Below are 25,936 nucleotides of genomic sequence, written 5' to 3' on the forward strand. Positions count from 1 at the left end.
TAATAATAATAATAATAATAATAATAATAAAGATAAATAATTAAAGAGAGTTGAGGCATTGCTCGCAGTGAGCGTGGTTATTACTGTATCTAATTGTATCGCTTTAAGGGCGTGCAATAAAAACATGTAACGCAGTATAATAAGCGCGCTCCGACGAAATGCTAAAAAAAGTTATCGCTTACCATTAGCATGATGCGGGGGGCCATGTGGGTGAGGTGGGGGTGGTGTCATCGTCGCGAAGTAGTTACTTAGAATGTTGGCGATATACGCATTCTGCATAGGACCAGTGCCTTGTTGGCCAGCACCTCCAGGCGGTCCAGGTGGTCCGGGTGGTCCTTGTGGTGTATGAGTCATACTCTGTCCACCTACGGGGGTTGCGGTTCCTTGCCGCCCATTCGGATGGCCCTCACCGTACAGGTAATTACTGTGCTGTGACGTCTGGCCATTAGCGACTGCACACTGATTGGCGGCCTGCTGGATTGCAGACGCCAGGGAGAACTCATCCGTCTGTAAGCTCAATGGACAATCCTTGGGAGGTGTGCCTGTAAAGTGGAAGAATGACGAAAAGACAACGACAGAACGGTAGTCGAAAGAAAAACACCATTGCCGAATAGGCCGGCAATAAGCACTGTGTTAGAAATATTAAATGAGTAAAGGGTAAACACCAACGTAGGAAAACACAGTAACATGTCTATTCAAGGAGAGCAAGGATCATAAGAGCAGTTATACCTCAATAGTTTTATGCGACGACCTCTGTCACTACCTCACATCATTGAAGATTTGTTCATTTATGAATTCGAAACAAGGAGGCAACCTCACATTATCTGGGTAGCTATTGTGCATCTGTCTTAGTGCGTTACCATGATAATCATAAACATGCAAGTATCGCTAGTTCAAATTCCAGCGTTGGCAAATGCTTTCTATGGCATATTGCTACCGTCCCGTTTCATATATTCGTTGGAGATAAATCCAGCAAGACTTCTTTGAAGTAAAGCTTAACCGTTTAGGTACCAGACTTTAAATAACTTAATATCTAGGCATTCCAAACACTACATGGCGAATCGCTGCGTTTGGCCTGTTTAAAAAATTGGCCATTAGCTCTATGGTAATTAATACTGATCATAAAAATATCTATATATTATGGATATGTAGTAGGTAGTCCTCCGCTGTCCTATACGCAGACATAAATAGCAAGTCTCCACCAAGGTATCGTTGAATGATCGATCATTCCATTATAGCTTTCTATAAAAACGGACTACGTGTAATTGTGTAAAATCAAGTGATTTTTTAATGGTTCCATCCGCTTGTTATTGCATAGGTTGATCTTAGATTGTAGGAGAGTTAATTACAGATTCTACACTGCTGAATACGTAAACGTCTAGTAATAAACAAAGGCATGCCTATGAACTCGGGAAAACATCAACCTGCAACTTTCTTAGTAGTAGAGTTCTGAATATAAAGAATGCGGTATATCTGCAAATAGTTTAGCAACAACCATTGGCTTTTGGTTCATACGCGGCTAAAAGAAAACGCTAAAAGAATGGTGCACTGTATGAAACAAGAGGGACCTTTATAACACTTATAAACGGAAAAAAACAGTCGTACATATATATCCTCCTATAGTCTGCGTATCTACAAAAATATCTACATATGATAGAGTCAATTTTCTCTTTTAGGACGATATCCGAGGTAGATACACTAGGAAACGTCCATTCTGAATCTAACGTCTCCTTTTTTACAAGCACAAAACAGCTCAATTGACGTCCAGTGGTTAGAGATACTGTATTTGATGGTTGACTTCCTGCACAGTGCTATCAGCCCCTCAAGCTATATTTTTATTTTTATGTTACTTTTTTTCTTATATAAATTCAACAGCTATCCCACAGTTCTTTAGCAGGGTCAAAGAAGTATTTTACGATTTTTAGAACCGCTCAGTCATTCTCCAAGCCCTAATCATAGTGGCGGACAAAGATGAATGCTCGGTTTTAATGGCAAGATAAGTGACACGGTTAGACATTCAGACGACACAGCTCATGGTTCCATCCTCTATGCGATCCTCTTAACTGAATCGCGTTATGGGTTGCTCCCGTTCAGCAATCGCTTGTAACGCACCAGCCGCTAAACGGGACAAAGGTCTAATTTTAGTTGTTGCCCTATTCAGCATACGGGTCGCTCTTCGCCTGTTGATTTCGGAACGTGTGTGTTCGGCAAACCGGGCACTATTCTACATAGGGATATAGACAGTGCCGCTTTACATGGCCATAAATAGGCTAGTGGACTAATAGACGAAGTAATCACAATAGGACATTGTAGAAACGCTTGCCATTGTCAATATATTATATCATAGGCAGATGTTAAGCATCGATAATTTAGATCACCTTCGACCTCACTAAATTGTAAACGTTTTACTGAAGTTCTTTCTGAGTTTGAAAACCAAGAGAAGTCGTTAACTGCCAAAGTCAGATGACATTTTCACATTAGAACAATATTTTTGGCGCTAGAAAGCACCATCGCATACACAAAAGTACGGTCTGTAACCTGCTCTATTATAAATGAATCCATTAAAATTATGCATAAAATTAGCGAAAATGTCACTATAATAATGGGTTCGATTGACAACGCAACAACCTAATCAGTTGTAGACAAGCAAAAAACACACGGTCCTCACAAGGAAATCTAAGTTTCCGAAGATCGAATTGTTCCTAACTTACCAGGAATAAAAATGTCAGGGTCGAATATAGCCATAATCTCCCCCAACGAACGTCAAATATGACGAAAAATTAAGATCGAATATCTTTGTGTACGGTTGCGTGCAGAGATGTTGTATCTATGACGATGACTGTTCAACTAACGAGTTATTGAAATTGAAAAAATTAATTTAAAAAGAAGGTGACTTTTGTTCAAAGTTACTCCTAAGAGTAGATTGGAAGCAAGCATTATTAGCCGAGTCGATGAACTTACAGAACGCCAAACACAAATTCTTAATTTTCCTCATTCTTAGTGGGCCTTATGAGGGTAACGCTTAATATCGTCGTTTCTAGATGAGTACAGGTGCCTGTTTCGTAAACTTGTTAGCCTCTATCACACAAGAATTGAGGTTAGAAAACCATTCAGCTGCTTGCGCAATGACCGCACCATCGCCTCTATCTGTTATCAGCTTGACCTTTAGAGACATGCTGCCGATCTGTATCACATCTACGCATCGGCGATATGGTTGAATATAGCTTATCAGCTGATCGTCGCATGTAAACAAATCGTGGATTGAAACATCAATCCTGAGAAGATCTCAACCAGTGAATTTGCACACTAAGGCCATTAAAGGTCAAAGAGGATTTCATAGAAGAGCAATAGGATGAGCTCATTGCCTCGACACAGCCTCTACGGTGGGTCGCGGTAATCACTACAACAGCTAATGGTAACAGACTGCGAAATAACTACTATATTTATTTATAGAGAAACATAATATAGGATGGCGGATGGATTCACAAATAGGATATTGGGCGTTAAAGTAAATTACTTGAGATAGGTAACAGGACAAGTGATACCGGAGAATCAGGGAGGACGAGAATCAGCGAGCAACAAGCGGCGTCCAACAGGTTAGACTGAATAAAACTTAAGGTTTGGGTTAATTATTAACGCTGGCCCATTTACCGTTATAGATATCTGCACTACTAAGTGCAGAACGCGGTTCCTTCAAGACGAAGCACGGCAATAAAAACAAGCATGGGAATGGCAGGGTAAACGGTCTTGTTAGTGGGAGTAACGATGGCGGCCGGACTGGTACACTAGCGACAAAGCATATTTTATCGAGAGCTAAAACGTCTCAGTATAAAAATTCGTTGTTTAATCTTTTTTCAAGGTACGCTATTAGGACTACACCCACTTGTTCCTGTCGATACTCACACATTAACATGTAAAAGACACCCGCTCAATTTATTAGTAATATTATTGTTGTCATGTTGGCGATGATTATATGAAACATTAACTTGTTTTTATCTTATAGCCACTGAAAACCGTTAACTTTCAACTTAAACACGTTACCATTACTATTAATATGATCATTATAATTGTTGTTATTACTATATGCGTTGTCATGCACTTACGATAATAGTCCTTACTGCCGCCCGGGGTCGAAGCAAGCTGAACTAAGGCACTCCCACTGCCGCTAAGTGAGAGGGGTGTGGAGGGGGACGCTACAGAGGAAATTGATGGGGATGTACATGATGAGGGTGAGGATGAATTATTGTCTATTGCTGATGCTTGATGGTGTGGATGTGAAGGGCGATGCGAAGTAGCTACAACAGCAGCAGCAGCAGCAGCAGCAGCAGCAACAACACCATGGTGATGCAGCTGCTGGTGTTGTTGTTGTTGTTGTTGTTGCTGATGGTGGTGGTAGGAAGAAGGTGGCTGGGGTGGATGTGTTGGGGAAAGGTCGCTGCTGCTGCTGGCGCCACCGCCGCTATTGTTCATCGTGACGAAATCATGATGGTGGTTACTACTATGGTGATGAAAGAGCTGTTGCTGCTGGTGATTATAATGGTGGTGGTGATGGTGATGCGCGCTGTTAGTCAGAGAATGCGGATGGCCTATATGGGCATTGTTGTGACTCTCCAGGTGGACGACGACGCCCTGCTCTGATGGAACTGCAGTCGAGCAGCCGCTGCTGCTTGGAGAACAGCCACTGCTATTGAGACTATTGCTCCTGCTGATGCCGCCGCCGCCGCTGCTGCTACCGCTACTGTTGCTGAGTTCACTATCATGGCTAGTAGCAGTATTAGAAGGCATAGCTGCAGTAGTAGATATCTGACTGCCGTTGCTATTGGCTACCCACTCACCGAGCACGTATTCGGCCATTTTGACGCCAAGGCCGGGATCACCGAGTGAGTCCTGCTGATTGCCACTAGCATTTGGATGGCTACTGGGTAGGGCGTTGGGTACTGCTAACGGAGCTACGCCATGGTGGCCTGTGTGACCGCTACCGGGGTGCAATGGCGTCGACGGCGCCGTGTTCCACGTCGAGGACGTCAACGAAAGCGATTCAAGCTGGGTCTCGAGCGATACTCCGACTCCGCCGCCGCCGCCGCCGCCACCGCCACACTCTCTGCGCCCGGACATGTCCTGCAAATCAATAACAAGCAAAACCATATAAAAGCCAATCAGTCTGAACGTGTAATATTATATCTTTATAATAATTTATTAAAAGTGTGTCAAAATGTACTACACTTTTTTCAAGGATTATGTAAAACAACTGTCATCGCAATCTGCCTGGAGATCAATTTAGTAAACTTTTAGCCCCACTGCATGCCCCCTGACAATATTCTATCGTCGTTAGTGGCCATTAATTTCATACGAACAAGCGGTACATCTGGGAGGATTCAACAGGGACATTTGTTTTCATTCATATTACAATCTTTGTAGTGAAGTTTTCCTTTAGCGATATGTTGCGGTACACTTGCTGAGGACACCTGAGTTATCTTAGCAGTCTTCACGAGATTCTTCCGGCGCGATTCGACAAAGGGGATCCAGGTAGTCGTAGACTAATAGCCAATAAAAACATTTTCATCTCGAACAATCCATTGAGATCGAGCCCTCAGATGCGTTTGGGGTTGACTTTTCAATCAAGTTTCACATGGACGTATTTTAATCAATAGAAGGACTCTATACGGGTGTACCATTGAGATTTAGCTACAGTAAATGAAAATGTTACGATTTTTTCCCTCGAAATGATACGCGGAAATAAGACAGTCTAATTAACATATCGAATAGTGAGCATATTTCCCAAAAATTTTCCAGCCCTCATCTGCTTGGTAACAAATAAATTTTTGTACTGCAAATATATATATATGTATTTGTTTGAAATTGGGGTCGTATCGGCATGTACTCTATATATATATATATATACATACATATATGTATATATGCACTGTATTTCACGCAACTGAATTAGAATGGACAACAAGTATGTTGATAGATAGTACACACATTGGAACAGAATAGAAGTAGGCGTAAAACGAAAAATCAGACAAAATACTGAAATCGTTTGTCATTGCCTCCATCAAGCAATAGATTACGAAGAACGCGAAGTTAGATTTTGCACGTTCATGATACATCCGAACGTTAACAAAAAAAAAAAAACAAAAAACTAGAAGGACATAATAAATAGGCGTAAATAGTAGAACTTTTGAGTGGATTTTATGCAAAATCACAACCAAATACACCGCCGTTTAGCTCTAAAACGTTCAGTCTTCGACAGAACCATCTTACTAAAGTTGAGAAAAAAAATGAGCCTAACATTTTTCTACATTGAAATCCTTAGAAAGTTCCGTATCTTTCGGCAGATTTACTAAATGAATAATGTACGACGAAACCTGAAGCATTTTAAATTCGGAAAGGCCAGTTGCTGTTAGCGCTAATGACAGCAAATCCGGTAAAAGCATAAGCAGAATGTGATAATTAACCATGCTAGAGGTTGACTTTGCAGCTTTCATTCGCTCTTCTCGTCCCTCTAAAATCCTCATCTTGGACGTCGAGAACAACTTAGGGTTCAGGAACAAATGACAAAATAAAAGTAGAAGAAATCACTAACACAGTACATCAGTAGATGCATACCGTCGCCCGCCGTCTGTGCACGTGTCCTCCTATAGCTACCCGGTTTCCATAGCGTCAAAGCGAACCCCGTCAGCCGCAACGGCAATAGTGACAGCGATAACAGAAACAACAACGACACTCCGTTACCGCTTCTATAGCAGGCGCACAGCGCGGTGTTTACTGCCGAATGCTACGCGTATCGGGTTGCCGTCGTCACCATCGTCGTCACCGTCGTCGTCGTCGTCATCATTGTCGTAATCGTTATCAATGGCCGGCCGTTGTCTGACGATGGCAATACCCCATCAATCCAACCTTCCCGCCTTCGGTGTCGCACGCACACATTTGTGTAGACGCTTTTATTCCAAACGACAGTGACTTGAGATATCACCTGCTGTTGCAGCTATCGCCTAACGTCTCTGGCGGCACAGGCCCAACAGCCATAACAAAATGATTGCGATCGATGGAAAAGTTGGAACACATGATCTTTGTCTCTCTAGGTTTCTCACTGCTTGATTAATGTGACCCGCCGACAAGGGGGCAATGAGCCCCAGTTGGGATCCGGCTAAACCTTTAGATACATGCTTACTGGTCGGCCACAATACCAAGTACCATTAAGTTCACTCACAAACAAGTGTCATTCATGTTCTAGCCAGCAGCTACTGACAAAACGATAGAATGAAACTATGGCTGTAATGTTATCGTGAGGATGAGCAGTCCAGATGAGCTATCCTGATAAATTTGCTCGAATAAGGGACCGACACGGGGACGACGGCATGCAACGATTGTTAACAGAACCACGCAGAACTAAAGAGCGAATTGGTACGTATAGAAGAAGATGAAAACAGTCGCTGCGGTGGTCTGTATGCTATCGGGAACCACTTACAATTTACCACACCACTATTATTCACAGATATATTTCTGGTATTCGTCAACCTATCCGCCTATGGTAAGAGCGGGTAGGTATATAAGAGTGTGGACAAAAAATGAAAAATTCTGGTGAGAATTACCAGCCGGTGCTAGCAGTGTACGCTTATTGACAGACCGTCTGTAATAAAATTGCAAACGTTTTTTTTTTTTTTTTTTATTTCTGAGGAGCGGACCAGCGTTCTGCCAACGCAGATTTTCGTGAGGGTCTTTCCAAGTTTGTAGCAAGTTGAAGTAGGGACAGTCATTTTGCGAATGACTTCACAATAAGGACTCCAGTTGATCACGTCATGTTTCCCCACAAAAGAGCACATGAATGGAGAAAGGAACGTTCCAATTCCGCCTGTATTCCTGATTCGCTCATCAGGGCTTAACAGCGGTGCAACACTTGATGACCACTAGAGTACATGACCTTTATACTGCTTTTCCGTATCTACCAACTGTCATCAACAAACTATTATACAATTCGTATCGCACTCGTGTCAAATCACTGGAAATATCCTCGTATTCAACTAGAAAGTCAGGAAACGAGCGTTCCCTTTCGCCCGCTGTCAACAATGTTTCGTTGTCATAGACGCGGAACCTCTTAACTGCATAACAATCACAAGCACTGAAATTCCCTACCAATAATTTGCCTATCGTTGCCGTGGGAAAACAGATAAATGCCAATCCTTTCAATATGCTACGAAGAACGTTTGTTTTCATCAGATGTCGCCTGTTGATATCAAACGATTTTTGTGAGTATTGCCATAATTATTCGGAGAAGCACTATCCACCGTTCACGCCACGTCCTATTCCCCCTCAGCCTTGGTTTAGTGGCACGTAAATATCGACATTTGCATCAACATCAACAGCAAACCGATCCGTTTATGGCGACGACAGCAGGATACGTCCTGCAAATCTTGAAACAGGAACCTATAGAATCGGCCGTTGCACAGTACACAACGGTGCAGCTATTACGATAATGCTATCTATCTGATTACTGTTGAATGTTCGTTTTTCTGTGGAGATATTTCGCAAAACCCTATTCTAATGTATGCTTTGGGCACTGCCCCAAAGCCCTATGAGAAACGGGCAGCCAATAGAAAGACAACAACGCCTATACAAATACTTGACCTATGCAGCATTTGTCTATGTAATTAAACTGTCGTGTACTGTTTCGTACAGGTAAGTTGTCCATGGATGCGTCAATACTGTTGTAGTAGTGCCGGCAGCTGGAATCGTGTGATTCAAGGAGACAGGCTAAGAGGCTCTGTGGAAAGTTGTGCCGGTGACTGAGCCGAATGAACGGAAGTATGAAAACATAAGAAACGACTGAAACACAACCGCAGTGTTAGAGATTTCCAACATGTTCCGGTGTTCAGCGCCAATCAAATAAAAACACAATCTCATCTTTTCTAGTACCCTCTAAGCCGCTTGCAGCTCGCCATTTAATGGCAGGTATTGCCGGCACTGGCCACCTGCACAACCGTGATCAGTACTGTACGTATATACATGTACGTCTATGCACGTACACGTACGTCTACGTATGGAATGAAGTTGACATGGGACGATCGCCAAGCAGCAACACCGCTCACGGCTATCGCTAGCAAAACCGATGGCTGTGTAAATACTACTGCTTCGGTCCTTTCTCATCAAGGAGCTGCTTGATGTTCATCTCAGTGATCATGAAGCTGAAAATGCTGATGTTGAAGATGTTACGGCTATATAACTGTAACTAATGATGCCGGCAAATGCGTATTAACTTCGAAATGTCGCAACGGAGGTAGGCGGTGACACCCCGATTGGCCTTGGCGACCCACCAATATAGCCCTCCGAAAAGATTAACTGATCATGTAACCGTCTTGGATTAGTCGTACTCCTTTTAAAAGGCCTAAACCATTGTACATAACGATTTCGGCCGCGCATTTCTTCACAGGGAATTACACCATAGAATGTATCTATCATCATCTATATGTATACATATACATTATAAAACCTACCATCTTTCTAGCTCTCTTCTGCAAAAACCTAGATTTCTGTTAGAGGGAATAACTACCTTCGGGTGATGGCGATTTTTTTTGAGTGGCTAGAGTAAGGAGAACGTGATGATACAGATCACGAATGTGATCATCGGTAAAAGTTAGAATACAGTAGCTAGGTAAACAGTAATTTAGATTTTTTTTAATACTATACAGGCAACCACAATCTTTTATATAGCATGCAGACTCCAGTCAAAGAGCTCATAATGTGATACTTCAATATATCCTGGACTTCTACAAGTGCGGCGGCATCGTTTACGTTGTGCTGCTCTGTACAACGGCGGTGACCGAAATCACCATGTCCTGTTTTACTAGACGAAGAAACATATGTGCATTACTATATTATACTATACTATATGCGCGTTTAAAAACGTCGCTTGTGTAAGCAAGTAGTGACGAATCGACCTTAAAGGACGGCGATTAGGTGGTGACGTTAAAACACGTCTATAGAATCTACAAATAAAGCGCTGACGGCCTACAGGTTAACCAGAATCTGCTTCCTTCGCGCAGCTTTGTTGAACAATCAAACAACATTATCAGCCATATGCAAGCTACGAAACGGCAAAGCAGTAATGAAGCACAATGAGCAGTGAGTAATAGGTAAACTGGCCTTTTTTTTTGTATAAACCAATATTATGATTAAACTTGTTATTCATTTACACAGAACAATTACTAACTCTGCGTTGTTGGCTGGCACAACAAATCCACAGTTCAATAATATGAACAATAGACAAATAGCCTAGATGTTAAACAGGCTATAAATAGAAAAAATAACCACCCCCAGTAGACGACAAATGTAGCCAACCACGAAAACTATTCATTTCTATTTTAAATATACTAACATAATATCGATTTCGTGACGAGTTGACGAGTGCCATATACTTTCCTATTCTGTGTTTAGTAGTATGGAAATAATTATTACTCACCGCATGTATCACTTCTTAAATCAGTCATTAAGGTTATGGTATCACATGAGGTCGCATCACTTCTCTGTCGAATAAACACACACACATTAAAAACACAGTTTCGGCGGTTTCATAATACTACTCCTTAGCAGAACTTTGTAACGCACTGTCCTGTTTAAATAAAACTCGCCCACAAACAGCGAAGGCTACAGGTTAAAATGGTCAATTCCGATTCTGTCTGGTTAGGTAATTGAATGTACTAGTTGTAACGGTGTTGGCCTGGCCATACGACAGCTATCAAGTCGTTCCGAATTTCCCGGACGTTCTTATTTGTTTTAATAATAATAGTGCTTTATCTCTCTGCTACTGCTATATATATATATATATCATGCACACAAATGCGTCAGGTCAGAGCTAATTCGTCAACTCGGCAATACCAACATAAACGAACCTCATTTTGCTTCAGTCGATGCCGATAGTTTTTTATTTAGAAAAACTCTCAACAGAAACTGTCAGATTAACTGATGTAAGTCTCCTTCTCTGCCATTGGAAAATTCTGCACAAAATGCATATACACGAAATCTAACTAGTACTAACGCCCAACGGGAATCAAGGCCAAAAAAACAAACGATACCCAGTGTTTAGATGTCTTGATGATCAGTGAATGGCGAGGACGTCGTTTTGTATGAACGCATTTTTGTTCTCCAGCAAGTCGCCGAAACAGACTGCAGGCAGCGCAGATCGACGTTAACCCCACCACCTTCCGACGTATTTCAATTTTCAAAACACTGCTGCATAGAAGAGCTCTTGGACGTTGGCATTGTATCGATGTGTTAATAGTTCTAGATAATCGTAGTCATAATCACTAGATTCGGTCGGTCTCAAGATGTATGGAAAATAGATAGCTTGCATTTGGATCAATACCAAAAAAATTAGCGGAACCAGTATTCCGCTAGTCGGCAACGCCGCGGAGCGTTTCTTATTACACGTTCTCAAAGTAGCGATAATAACAACAACATCAGACTTGTATATCGTTATGCACAAGTGCATCAACAGACACTCCCTACCTCACTTCTACGACAGAGAGGTCGACGAAGTTGCCATCAATGTACACTTTCATCCCGCTGACGATATTCTTTTTCCCAACTGCGATCCAACAGCATCGGCGGGTGAGATCTCCGAACCAACGTCTAGGCATAGCTCATTCGTAGACGTTACGCGGACAAACGCAAACCGACTATAATATTCTGTGGATTTCCAAATTGAAGTCGTCATAGAAAATAAGCAGGAATTGAGGATGCAATAACTCTTGTCCGGCAATGGAACGTTTCTAGTGGTAGAATAACGTCCGCACCGTAGTTGGTTAGCCATCTCGTGTTAGCTGTTCCATAGCTCGCGGCTGTCATAGCAGCATGAGTAACGACCCGTAGCAGATTTCTGCGGCAACCGAAGGTACCGAGTCCCCCCCAAAACGGCCGCTAAAGCCGCTGAAGTCACTATTACAACGTTGCCATTTCGCCAAGTTTCCAGGGCTTGTTGCCATACCATCAATGAGAACAGGCAGGAATTGTCTACCTACAATTCCCGATACTGCGGTTGAAATGAGAGTATCGTCTCGTCCATCCGCAACTGCTAACCGTCCCGATTCCAACACTGATCATTTGATTTAATATACTGATTACTTGGTAGATACCGCAAATGGCGAGCAAATCTACCACTGGAGCAAAATTTTTAAGAGCAGACCTACAAGTATATGTTTATAAAACTGATGTACCACAAAGGACACGCTCCATTTAAGCTTGTGTACGCTGCTGCTGCTTCCCTGACTTTGCGTCCGGCTAAACAACCTAGGCCGTTAAAACTGATTCACAGGCAATGCTGTCTGTAGTATTTCTACATTCGGTTCTAACACTTCCCCCCGATAACTGGTGTCCAGGAGATATCAAGCTTAACCGTATCAATAACCGACGGCTGTCGCTTAGTTCGCAGTATCAGTTTGACGCAGGGATTAACACCTGACAGTAATATCAGATCATATCATACTAGCCTGTCGAATTTTTGTGCTTTCGTAAAAAATGCCGTTTTACAAAAACTGTTTATTATAGCTTCAATTCAATCGCTAGCGTTTGCTTTCGAGTTGTCATCTATGGTTTCTGGGCAAAATAAACGCGGCGGTTGATATCACTAACGTACTTCTGCTGAGATCAGAACAGATGACACTCTGATAGAGCGAGATTCGAAATCATTTAAACGAATTCGTTACATCTCTCGTTGAAGCTCGACATTTTTCGCCGGCTATGTATGTGAGGTCTTATTGAAAGACGCCGTTTTGAATCATTTCAATTTAGTAGTTGTAGTGTATTTTTATCAATGGCGAGCTACAATCTCGTTAGTTATGCACCGTAAAGTTTCGAATCAATCGTTTCGGCAGGCGGCGGCAACACTGCACGATTTTTTTAAGCCCTTTCGCCTTGTACGTTTGGTGGAACCACTAATTTTCAAGCAAATTTTTCTTGCATCGAAATTTCAGTAATGACAAAAAATCATTTGTGCGTTCTTTCTTCCGATAAAGCGTCCGTAACCATAAACGGTACAAATTTCCATAGGTTAACGTACGACATACTACGGCAGCGATTTCCGTTGACCCGTTTAACAATGACGTGCCTTCTAGCTAATTACTGCTTTCGTTTAATTGTTGCTACGTCTATCGTTGGTATCTGTGCGGCGTGTTGTGTAAGTGTGCGTCTCGCTGCAGTAAGGATACTTATCTTCCAGACCGACAATATTGTAACACATATTACTGCCAGACCTCAGCTTTGAAACGATACCGACGCGACTCATTACCTGAAATATGTGACTTTAAAGCCATCCAGCTGGAAAACGGTCAGTAGTTTTTCGCCAATTCAATATCCGTAAAAGAAGTAGAAGTCGCTAGCCTATATAGCCCAGATCGCCGACGACAGCAGCAGTAACAGGTTGTTCGAGCTTGTTGAGCGAGCCAGCTATTGGCGTACCACATTCATTGCCTTAGGCAGTAGATGGAGCGTTTGCTATACGATCTGGGCAAGGGGACAAAGCCGGCAACAACTATACCAGCAGTGACAGTCATCCCGACAGCAACAATCAATGACAGAGATCGTTTGGTCACGTCTCTTTTCGATGATTGTAACTTTTATCTGGCTGTGGTTGGTATTTGTGCGATGTACATCTGTGTTCGTTTGCATGTGTGCAGACGTGTTGACTCTCTCTGCATCTTATAGACACAGAACATAGATGTTGGCAACAGCGGCGGCGGCGGCGGCGGCGGCGGAGGAGGAGGCGGAGGCAACAACAGAATGAGCGACACGAATCGCATCGGCAGAATTATCCAGTTTCAAGTGGGCCGTGCTTGCAGTGCTGTCGCCGGCTTCTATTCGACTACGCGCGCAGAGAACGGCCGTTGTTGTTGCATTTTTGTATCGTTTCCACTTCTGCTGCTGGGCCGTCTTCATTCGGCTTCTTCCTGCTTTTAGGCTAGTCAGTTAGCAAGCAAGTAAACAAGAAAGCCAGCCTGAGCAGTGCTGGCCGCTGATGTGGATGAATCTTCGTTTGCTCCATGGCCGCCGCGACGGCTGCCTGTGCCTTTTCGACCGTTACGGCTTCTGCTCGCCTTGTCGCGTTCGATGCGACGGTTCCGCGCGCGGTTCGTTGTACTTTTCACTCCTTAGCAAAGCATTGGCTTTTCTTGCTGCTGCTGCTGCTGCTGCTGCCGCCGCCGCCGCCGCCGCTGCTCCTGTACAAGCTACCGCTTCACTCCCGACAATCCCACAGAAGAATTACGATACTAGCGGTGATGTTTCTGCCGCTGTCACTTGGGATAGACACGCATACAAACCCATTAACACACATGGACGGACGAGCAGACAGACAGGCAGGCTTAACCCATTAGCAGTCAAGGCAGAAGCACGTACCGTGCTTGCCACACGATGCAATATATCAACGAAATCATACGCTCTATATTATCGAACGGCGGTAGCATCGACCGTGGAGGAAGAGGAGGGGAGGCGGCCGTCGGTGGTAGACAATAGCAGAACAGAAATGCCTGGATCGTGGATATGTGCTGCACTTTCGAAAGACGCTACGTGTTCATCCTAATCCAGGCGTCTTTTAGGTAACTTTCCCATTGTACCGAGCCTTACTAATACTTAAATAAGTATAAGTGAGGCTCGGTCACTGAAGTTACACTTTTGCCAAATTAATGCCGACGGCAGTAAGGCTGCATAGTTGACAACAAACGAATCTTTGATCGATAACTGAAACTAGTGTAAGAATATCTAGGCGATTATGAAACAGTAGATCACGCAAACACTCGCGGCTACTTCCAGTATGGTCAGAGCACTGAATGAAATTACGTATCATCTTGCAATAATGCTACAGATCTCACCACTTTTTGTAGAGAGTAGTCAGATATACTACACGGAATAGATCAGAAAAATCTGTAAGTAATCAAACACACACCAGAGCTGTCTGATTGATTTACGTTAAATCGTCCGTCACGGTTGCAATTGATGCGGATCCACTATGGATTTCTCACGGATCAATTAGCACAGCCTTCGTAACACTCATCAGAAAAACTTCTATCAGGCCGCCGTCTTTTACGTCTTACGTCAACCCATCTCATTTATGGCTACCGTAACAGGTATCTTTTTGTTGGCTGTTGCAAGCGTTATAACGTAAATACCGCCAAGATATCCCAGCAACATGCTACCTACCTCGTTCCTCCCATTATCGTCTGTACTGTCTAGGAAGCTTCTCTAAACACCTCAAGTCTGGCAGTTCTTCCTCCTGAAGAAGTTTCACCAGATGATAACCGGCTTTCTGTGGCAAAGGTACTGACGGCAGCAGGTAGAAAAACTAAGCAATATGCAAAATGCCCGCGCCCCCAATGCCCCGTCGCAGCGCAATAAGCCGCAACGACAGTAACAACAAACAGGCACAGTAACAGCGGCAGGGGTTATGTTCCGCCATTTGGTTGATCTGTTTATCAATCCACGAACCCCCAAGGACGTTTGCCAAGATCCGTCTGCTGGGCCACGTAACCATAATGGCAAGCAGCATCCAGTCGCGCCTAGTCCTGCCGCTTACACCAGGCGCCGCTTAGTGAGCAGATGTAAACGGACGATCATCACACAAAATAATAGATGACTGGTAACCAGAGAGCGCAATGGTACTGAGGCCGTAAACAGCTCTGTCCCTACAACAAAGTTACGACAAACAAGAGCTTCTACGCTTCGCGGGTTCAATAGCCAGCTCCGTCAGTTTATTTCTGTTAACCACCGGCAGCACAGCAACAGCAGCGGAAATAGCGACGACAGCAACCGCTGTCCTCATCGGCCTTTTAAAGGATAGAATAGACAACAACGCCAACATTGATTATTTCATACGCGTATCGGTTTATTGATATTTTTTCTTCTGGTGGCTTTTTTCAATACACCGCAGCGAGCAGGTGTAGTAAACAAGGAAATCGTGAAATGCCAGACCATCTACTTACTTCATAACGGACTCAATCCGTCATCAAGTGAGCGCCTGAATTATAGACAACCCAGTACCGTCGACTTTGTGTCTTGCTATAGATAAGCTATGCCATAAAATAATTTTGTGATAGCAGCAGATTACATATGCTGACACGTGGACTTGCGCCCTTCCTCATCAGCCAGTTGCTCCGTACGCCGTAATGTTGAAACATGACTCATTCTCCTTGACAGCGTCTACATAGAATCATTTGTGTTGCACATGTTCTTTTTTCTTTTAATGTCAGTGTAAGGACATGACACCCAAGGGTCCAGCATTATCACAGGTCAAAAGAAAAACCATATTAAAAACCACTATGCAGAAAATACCCGTTGGCAATTGGCGGTTGAGTTCCACAGGCAAATGACAATGTCAATGTGTATACCGTTTTCCCCCATTTCCCATATTCACGAGGTTGGCACATCGGGAAACTTGTTCTCCCATCTAGCACAGGAAAGAGACTAGTGTTTGCCATTCATTGACCTAAATTACTGCCTTAGACAGAATTAATTTATCCATCGCGAAGTGTTTGTGTAGAACGTGAAGTTAAATCTGCTTGGCAACACAACATAAATCAACGGCACTGACAACGCTGTTTTTTTGATCTCGATAACGAATCGAAGACAGTGCGCAGCGTATCAATTATAACCCCTCGTACGTACACCTGGCGCGTCTAGTTGGAATATGGTACAAGCTCCTTCCTAATATTAACGAGAGAGACGTACGCTACTATTAAGACTCGTTTGCGCGTCACACAGCTTCAAAAAGTGCTCAAAAAAAAGACATAGTTTTTTTTTAACTTGTCCTAATTCGTTTTTAAGCTACAACCTTAATCGAAGGCTAGGAAGTTTCAGCTAGTATTCGCGTCAAGTATTCAGAAGATCACTGTGGCACCAGCCTTGATTTACTAGATCTACTCTTGTGCGTTCCCGTATAGCGCATCTAGCAAGAGCCCACCTCGATTTTTATATATAGTTATCCTATAACGTAATTGTATTGCGCTCCGCTACCCCACTGCGGAGTAGCGGAAGCAACCCTTATTCCAAAAATGAAAGAACCTTCGATCTGTCCCTGTCTATGAATGACTGATATAGGAAATATTACAAGAATAAAATGACTAGATCTTCAGCAACAGGAAAATGAATTGTAAATCTTTTTTCTGCCACGTCCTAGAAATAACAAGCGCAGGTAGCAAAAAATAATTTACGCGCATAGTGCATTGCTGAGGCACGGTGCACGCCATCAGAGAGGTGAACTGCGAGATACCATAAGTCGCATGTAATTATCAAGATAAAGATAAAATCGAATTATCGGTAGTCAGATCATTTAGTTGTAGCCGCAGCTAATCGTAGCAGCAACAGTTACTGATATACTATGTCTACTGTTTCGACCAAAATAAATTCTTTCAGTATAATACGTGAAAAAGCTCTGATCTATATATCATTGGTCTGGTACACTGATTCTTGAAACGAGCCACCGCGTCTTAGCTACTTCTTTTAACTATGTTAAAGAAACACATGGTGCCCATGCGCACTGCCTTTATCACTTCTCTAATCATTCTTCAATTCAATGTACATGCAAGTTAAGATAGTATCCACGTAGATTTACCTAAGAATTTAACTCTTCTTTCATTTCCCCTTCAATATAGCCATCTCAGCTTGTTCCAATTCGACCCAGGCATTATCAGATCCATTAAGCTTAACTCGATTGTTTTGAGGGCCCTGTCCTTTTATAAATCAAGAAGCCAATGCTGCCACGTTGTGACTCGTAACTTCGGCCGGCTGGTACACGCACCGGCACTATATGGAAGAAGATTCCCTCGCATTATTCTCACCCCAAGCTTCAGAAGAACGAGAAGGACAATCAAGTGCCATTTGTCATTTGTGACCCCGTTATACTGATAATTTCTAATCGCGATCGTTACGGCCTGCAACCGTTTGTCTATGTTCGGTTGCGTACACAATAGCAGAAGCAGGCAATCATATATTCATACGTGTATGCTTACTCGTGGCAGTAGTGGCGTATAGTGATGTTATTTAGACGAGGGCAGCGACCAGTTCCCATCCATGTCACCCAGCTATTTTTGTTTCCGGCAGCGGCGCTATTCGTTCGTAGGCGGCAGGCAATACGTGGTTGCCACAACGGTAACAACTTCCTGCTGCTTGGCAAGATTTCTTTTTAGTTTTGCTGTTAGTAAACTATCGAAATAGAACCTCGCTTGCAGAAGTGCCCATCTCGATTCCGTCGTTATCAATTTTAGCAATTTAACAATGGCATGAGCAACGGCGTCGGCGATAGCAGCTATTTCAACGATCAACTCAAACCTTCTGGCTGTAGGAAAGGACCTTTGACTTGAGTCACGTTTCCGGCTGAAGCAGTTCGGCTACTGGCGGATAAGCAGGCCCGCCGCCTTAGTTGCGAAAGCGACGAAACCGCTACTGCTGCCCTCCCCGATCCAGCCTAACGATTGAGTGCTACGGCTCCACTTAGTGGTCTGAATCGCGGAGCATCTGTCCTGAGGTTACAGCTACAAAGCAGCAGCAACCGGTATGCCTTCCTACAATGACTGACGAGCAACGCACCGCTACACAACAGGATAATGCAAATTTGGTACAATATGCAAGCCAACACCTCTGAAAGAGACGCGTAACCACAGTGAAGGAGAAAACGGGCGCGATCTGAGGTGGACCGAATAGGATAAGCCGTTGCACGAATAAAAGTTTTCAAAAAAAAGCAAGTATTGATATTCTTTTGTATACATGGACAGCGCATATTGATAACTGCTCTGATTTCTCAGTCTGGTTAAATTGCTACTTGTACTGAACCATAAGATGGCAGCTCATCTTAGTAAGAAACTACACCCGTTTGACCCAGTTGTTCGTTCATGGCGAACAACGGGTTTCTAATAACAGCCGATATCTTCTTGAGGTGTCGGGTCAGTGTGGCATTTAAGAGGGCATCCGTTATCATAGTTTTTATCTGCCAAAATATTCGAATGGCTAGGGAGATTGTAGGGACGACTACGACGTCAACACACCCTGCCTAGCTTACTCGAAGCGTTACCATACGTGCTAAAATTATATTATGCGTGACAGCTGCACCGGCCAGTAACCTTCGAATTGCCCCCGTGTTTGTATGTGTGAGCATGTCTGTATATTGACAAGAGCTAAATATGTCCCTAATGAAATCGCCTCGCCACTAACGACTCGATTTCCGCTAGCGGCAGTATTAGCAGCGTACCTCTTTGTTAGCATAACAAAGACCGGTAATGAATAGTATGGCTACAACCTCACACGTTTACCCTTCATAGTGAAGTCACACCCTGATAAAAACCATAGCCATGAAACGAACAGCCACAGTCAGAGGAGTTAGCAAAGCCGGCCTGCGTTAACGAAGTCTTGAGCCATCCGTATATTGTCGCTACACAGACCAATCGCGATCTCTTCATCCTGCCGTTAAATTCTAATCCCGCCGTTGTCAGCAATGTGGTCGAATTTCATAGCGTCTCCTTCTCTTCTTTCACGTCCTTTCCTAACTTTCTTGGTCTCTTATTGAAGCTGACGTCTTTCATAAGTCATGCGTTCTTGTCAAATTTACATCCTATAGATTTCACGTGCTTCTTATTTCCTTTAGGTGTTCGCCAGCGAGAGCAGCTATTTTTGATTTATCTCAGAAACAGCGGCGGTGGCGCGTTGGTGTCCCACGGTACCCCAGACAGATGCGGTGGTCGACTGTCTGCGGCCACCAAGCGACAGCCTTTTGCGGCTGTCGCTTGGTGGCCGCTACAGAGACAAAGGACGACCACTGCAAAACAAATATTATCATCGGTTTTTTCGCAGTTGCTGGTATACTGCTGTATTATCTGTACGTGCAACATCTGAAACGAGCCCTTTGCAAAACGATTAACAGAAGCGGTAGTAGCAGCCGCGGCAACAAGCCCAACAACAGCAAGTACGTTGAGTGATCAGCGGGGACATCATCGAAGGTCAATACAACAACAGCAAGAAAAAATCGACTTAAGACAGTGAAGATAGTTGCACTTGTTTGTTGCATTACATTGCCTGTCCGTATCTAAAAGGTAACGCTGGCGTCAATGTAATGATACGGCCCCCGGTAACACTCAGCCGATCGGTAGTTTCCGAAAGGACGAAACCGGGCAGTTCGTTGTGTTATAGACAGTGTTGTCCTGTCAGATACGGACGACTATAATTGTCTATTATTGCAGTATTAGGCTATATCTGTGTGAGAACGATGTAGCAGCTAGCAGATGATCCGGCAGCCGTGGTGGCACTGTCTGTTCGTTAGAATCCTCTGCCGCCCGCGGCTATGATCGAATAACGTACTCACCTGTTGAACACTGCACAGTATCAGCAACTTCTATCACTGCCCATGATATTCTGGTAGACCATTAAATAGCTACCTCAAATATCGACGGCCTTTGCCAAGTTCGGTAGTGGAAGGCACTCTCCTTTGCTCGCTGCCGCCGTTTCAGTACTTGTGCTAATATAGTAGAACAGAAGTGATTTATGACTATGGGTCCTTCGTTCCTCGTATTCCTTGTTTTCGCTATCGGCAGTATTCAGAAGCCGGTACTTTAACCAACCCGTCCAACACAACACTTAACGAGCTATCGTTTAATTTTGTCAATCACTTGCTACAGCGATCACCTAAGTTCGATAGTCATTTTAACATTCGCCGCTGGTGGTGCTATTGCTGCCGCCGCTATTGGCCTGACGGCGATACACAACGTATACCAGGCCCTGCCCTACACCGAATAAGCGCAGCAGTAATAGTAGAAATAGTGGCCTACATCCGTACCAGTAATAGCAATAGCACAGTAAATGTTAAATCAAATTGGGCTATCACCGTCGTTACGCAGCTGCGAAGCCGTTAACAAATCGCAACTGTCGTCAAAACCTCCCCTCAATATTTAATAGCTATGGGCCCATAGTACAGTGCCCACAATTGGCTACAAGCGCCACTGGTCAACACCCCGAAGCAGCCGGCGGCCGGCCAGCAAACTCACTTCCATCCAATGATATGCGTAATAAACAAAACGCTGTGTTCATCTGCTTTATAGACTGCGCTTTTTTAGATATACATAATTTTATATCGAATCGGTATCCGTTCGACCTCAGCTACCGATCCCCGTGCACCCTTCGTTTCGAGAGCTGCTTCGTTGATCGATTGTTCGCTCGAACTACCAGACCTTAACACCAGTAATTAGCTCATTACTATTCCAACAGTAACGCTAAGTCGAATAAAAATCATATAGCACGACAGTCAGACGCACCTGTGCAATCCGTTACGGTCTGCTAACGAGACAAGTCTTCACTAATGAAACGAAGGAACCAACGAAACATTCGTTACCCAATACTACTCCTAACGTGGAATGTATCCTACAAATGTTGTCATGCAATTGCCAACAGCAATTTTCTAGCACTGCGCCATCAAGCACAGTAATGTACTAAAGCGTGTGATTGTAACAAAACGATCCACAATTACAAATCACCCGATACGTATAAATCTGTTACTTCTAATAATAATGAGTTCCTCTGCTTATGCGACGCAATACTGTATGCTACAAGGTCCCTTTCGCGACTGATACGGCTGTGGTATATATTCCTCTGCGACAGACAGAGTCGTTAAAAAGGCGTTTTGAGTTGAGAAAACTCTGAACCTTCATGATCCTTTCCGCTACATCATTTGCCACGACCGTGTTCGCTTGACAGAAACGGCAAAACCTTCCCATGGTAACAACGAATGTATAAAGGGCCACAGAACCAGTCAGCATAGTTAATCCAACTTAGCGGGCAAATACATCCGGGCTAAATCTGTCGATCTTGTTGTTAGAACCGTTATAGCGAGAATCAAAAGTAAAAGGAAGAGCATGGGGAGATTGGCCATCAAATGAATTAGCCGAGGCACGAGAAACTACCACATTAATTTGCTGAATTGTGCTACGGTGCCAAGCAGAACATTACAGAACAGAACAAAGCATTACGGACTGTAAATGTCATTTACGGCGCGTGCGCACACACGAACCGACTCACAGGCAGACTCACATGCACACGCTCATATATCATAACTTCATATTCCTTTAATAACCTCACGCAGTATCACCTGATCTCTTATTGGTCACGTATCTCCGGCTATCGAAAAATTTGGCACGCCGACGATAGCGGGGTGCTGGTTAAAAGTAGTAGCATCTATAAAAGTGGTGGTAGAAATCTGCAGTGGATTATCTTGTTTTCCGTTGAGTAGATGATAAAGCCGTATACGAGAATAAGTAAGTCATTTGTAACCTATTTTTTGATAGACACGTTTTATTTTTGTTTTATACAACATATAAATCAAACATTTCTTTCACTATGTCTTGAATAGCTGAAAAATAGTGCTCGTTTTTAAGCCAAGATTGAAACAAATATATCGTGTATTTTTTATTTTCGATTAGTATTACTTAACTAAACATATTTGTAGAACTTTGTGTGTGGTTTCTGAGTGAAAAAGCCATGGCACGTGATTTTTTTGCACTTAAAAAAAATATTACTTAACTAAACATATGCCATTTTAATGAATAATTTTCTGTCATTTTTCTGGTACCACCATAGCCCATTTGCGTCGACCTGTTGCGGTTTTTGAGTAAAAAACTATGACAAGTAATTTTTGCACGCCTCTATAAAAGCGAAGTTAATACCATTAAAAAAGTTCTACAGAGACGTAAACCAACAACACTGTGATACTGCGAGGCTAGAATCATACGGCGGATTTATTAACACTTCATTTAAATTCTCTCAATGTTTGCCGGATAACTAAAGATGTATTTGCTCTGGCGTTATCGTGGTGGGAAACAATTTTCCTGCCCACTAATTCCGGTCGATTTTTTCAATGATCTGCTGTAGTTCTGTTAGTTAGTGACAGCATAGGTCTAATTCAATCGTTCTTCTAGATGACGGCAGTTCCAAATACACGATTCCTTTTCATTCACAATTATTGTGCTTAGTGTTGAACTATTTTTCAGCACCCGTAAATGACCCTTTTAGAGATGGCTCAATCTCGTTGTTTCTGTAGTGTTTGGCTGATCGAAATACGATCTAGTAATTTTTTTTTTTCGCGTCAATTCGTGTGGCACCCAAACATTGAGCTTCTTTTTGTAGCCGGCCTACTTCGATTGATTTAAAACTGCTCGGTAATCCATGTCTAATTCCTTAGCGATGTTATGGTTATCCATGTAGCTCAAATTTCGCAGTGATTTCACGAGCCTTTGTCGTAATTGGTCGACTACTACGAAAGATCTCCCACATCGAAGCTTCCAGAACGAGCACAATAGAACGGTCTTTCGCCAGTTGTTTGTTACTTTATCTTGAACATGAGCAACAAAATTTTTTTATGAGTCTGAGTAACATTCGTGCTTTTATCGTAATGTGCCGTAATTTAAAATATAGTAAAACTGTGCACAAGTTTTACTCATCCTCAAGACGCTCTATCTTTCATCTAAACAAAGACATACCCACGATTTTGGCGCAACCACTATTGGCGGGTTTCAAGTCAACTAACACCAACCCCAACACGGTAAAACTCATACAAAACACATTTAGCTAGAGAAACGGTCAATACTTTCTCGACAAGTTAAAGATTAACTTGATAAAGATTATCTTTGATATATTATCTTTTTAAGATTTCCTAGATAAACTCATTCCTCGAATAAGGCATAAACGGGCTGTAACCGTTTCGTTTTAGACAAAACCAAGATGTTGCTTAGTAAATAAACCCGTGAAGTGTCTCGAGTTACCTTAGCAATTGTATAAACCTAGCCAAATTACGTTTTTTAAACTAAGCCATTTGAAGCTCCTCATATGAGTGGTATTTACAGTTTCCATTTAGAATCAGAGGGGTTTACATTCCCACAACGTGGGGTGAGGTGAGGTGGGGTGAGTTGAGCTACCAAAATCTTCCCGATCTTATTGAATGAAGGCGCGCCCCGCGACATTAAAGTTGGCCCGCCACACTGACGTCCCCATCCAAGGTCGAAGCCACTCCTTACAACTGACATGGCAGACAGGCAGGCAAGGAGGCAACGCAGCAGCATGGAAGGCTGTAACTGACGCTTCCTTTTCTATCCACGCAATAGATCAATTCAATAGGCAGTCTTAACGGCAGCTTCGATAGCCAGAACAGTCAATGAATTTCCTAACCACGAAAGAAAATAAACAGCAAAGTAACTCAAACTAAAATAAATGCAATTAAAGCTAACGAGATCCAACCGTGGCAAACGAAGAAAAAGAAAACTTCCGATTTCAGTAAAACATCTGAGATCGATAAAATTTCTATAATCCTTTGCATTAACATACACAAGCAGGTACTATCGACGATCTCACGGTCTGCCGGCGTCTATAGGCCACAGTAGACTTTTTCAAGTACACTTTTACCACCAACGTGATCAAACACAATTTATAAGGAAAGAATTGTATGACTCACTGTTAGCAATCACACTTCCCTCAGCCAAAAAATAAATGGCCATAACCAACACATCAATACAGAGAATAGATGAATTCATAGTTGCCACTTTTGCTATACCTTGCTCCGACGCCGTTTTAGCCTGAGGTCTCATGTATACGTATTACTAGCATTTCCTTAAAAGGTTAATCATGTATGCAAATTAGTTTAAAACAGTTCCTTGCAGTAATACTTCAAATCAACAATAGCGTTTACCTTCTCATATAGAGACACCACTACATGAAGAAAGCCAGCAATATACACACAGTAATCCTATAAGAACTATTCCCAGCTTCTCCGTCTGACTAAATTCGATTTAAGTTCACCCAGCATCGTGTGTTCACAGTCGCTATATACCCGTTGTATATTGCTCTACTGCAACTGTAGAGCTCGTAATAAGTCGTGGCGCTCATACCCCTGAAAGAGGAGCCGCATCCGGAAAAAGTACCTATTCAACTGATCCGTAAGATCGCTTGTAGCTGATGGCTGAACGAAATGCATATAGTAAATTGAACGTAAAATTAATTCTGTGGATGTGATCAAACGAAGCGCTTTCTTCCTGCTGAATGACCCTAGCAATGTCGACTAAGACTAACAGAAGCCAAACGAGAAAAAGATGACCGCATCCACACCACGCGGATTATGCGGACAAATAGTATGCAATATGGATTACAAGACGTATCATTCAGGATGTTCACACTCCGTAGGTAATCTAGCTAGCTAGCTAGCTAAAATTTTACATAGCCGTTGGAACAAATAGCTGGACAAGAGGACAAACTTTGAATAGGATTAGAGAATGAACGACATTGACCACTGCATCCGTTTACGGTTCTGTATATTTTAAACCTTATTCAAAAAAAGTCGCAACGCGACAATGACAGTTTCAGTTTAACTTGCAACCGCCTTGTACTATTCGGCGCAATGTGATTGATGACTTCCAGAATAAGCATTAAGGCAACAACACCTAGAAATTTCTGCTACATTGACTAATTGCAATGGCAGAGTCGATAAGGAGCGATTAATTCGCTCCCACAGAACCCATTCCACATCAATTCCAATGAACCAAGGAAGATTCCTGAATCAAGCAGGTTCGTTACTAACTTGTATGTCCGATTCAGCCTTTATTAATGTCGCTGCCTCAAATAGGCGCACGCGCCAATTTTTTTTCTTTCTACGTATAACAACTCAATTAAAGCGAGGATAGTAACCCGAATCTGGCTATCATAACTACTTCTATATATAAACAGATAACAGGTAGTAAAAGCATTTGCAGCTATCATTTCATCGCATTGGTAATAAAACATACTACGATGGCGTAGGCGGTCAAAATGGCAACATCAACGACAGTAGATACCCTACTATCATTACAAAACGACAATGATCATGATTCAGTTATAGTCATACTCGTCTGCATCAAACAGGCAGATAGTTCCACAACTGGGGCATTTGTAT

General features: G+C 42.9%; 1 protein-coding gene across 6 annotated transcripts in view; it reads right to left on the reverse strand.

Moving 5' to 3' along the window:
• LOC111261138 (uncharacterized) overlaps window positions 1-25,936 on the reverse strand; it is a 61,665-nt gene that overhangs the window by 13,260 nt on the left and 22,469 nt on the right. For 5 of the 6 annotated variants that reach the window (XM_086968579.1, XM_022834403.2, XM_022834400.2 and 2 more), the window contains exons 2-3: window positions 4,104-5,118; window positions 183-542 (exon numbers count right to left, since the gene is read on the reverse strand). In XM_086968579.1, the coding sequence (XP_086824705.1) occupies window positions 183-542; window positions 4,104-5,115 (1,372 nt within the window). In that variant the 5' untranslated portion in view covers window positions 5,116-5,118. The remainder of the gene's footprint in view (window positions 1-182; window positions 543-4,103; window positions 5,119-25,936) is intronic. The other variant, XM_022834405.2, reaches the window with a different exon arrangement.

The sequence above is a fragment of the Varroa jacobsoni genome, unplaced genomic scaffold, assembly GCF_002532875.2.
Source record: "Varroa jacobsoni isolate VJ856 unplaced genomic scaffold, vjacob_1.0 scaffold_523, whole genome shotgun sequence".
Taxonomy (NCBI): domain Eukaryota; kingdom Metazoa; phylum Arthropoda; class Arachnida; order Mesostigmata; family Varroidae; genus Varroa; species Varroa jacobsoni.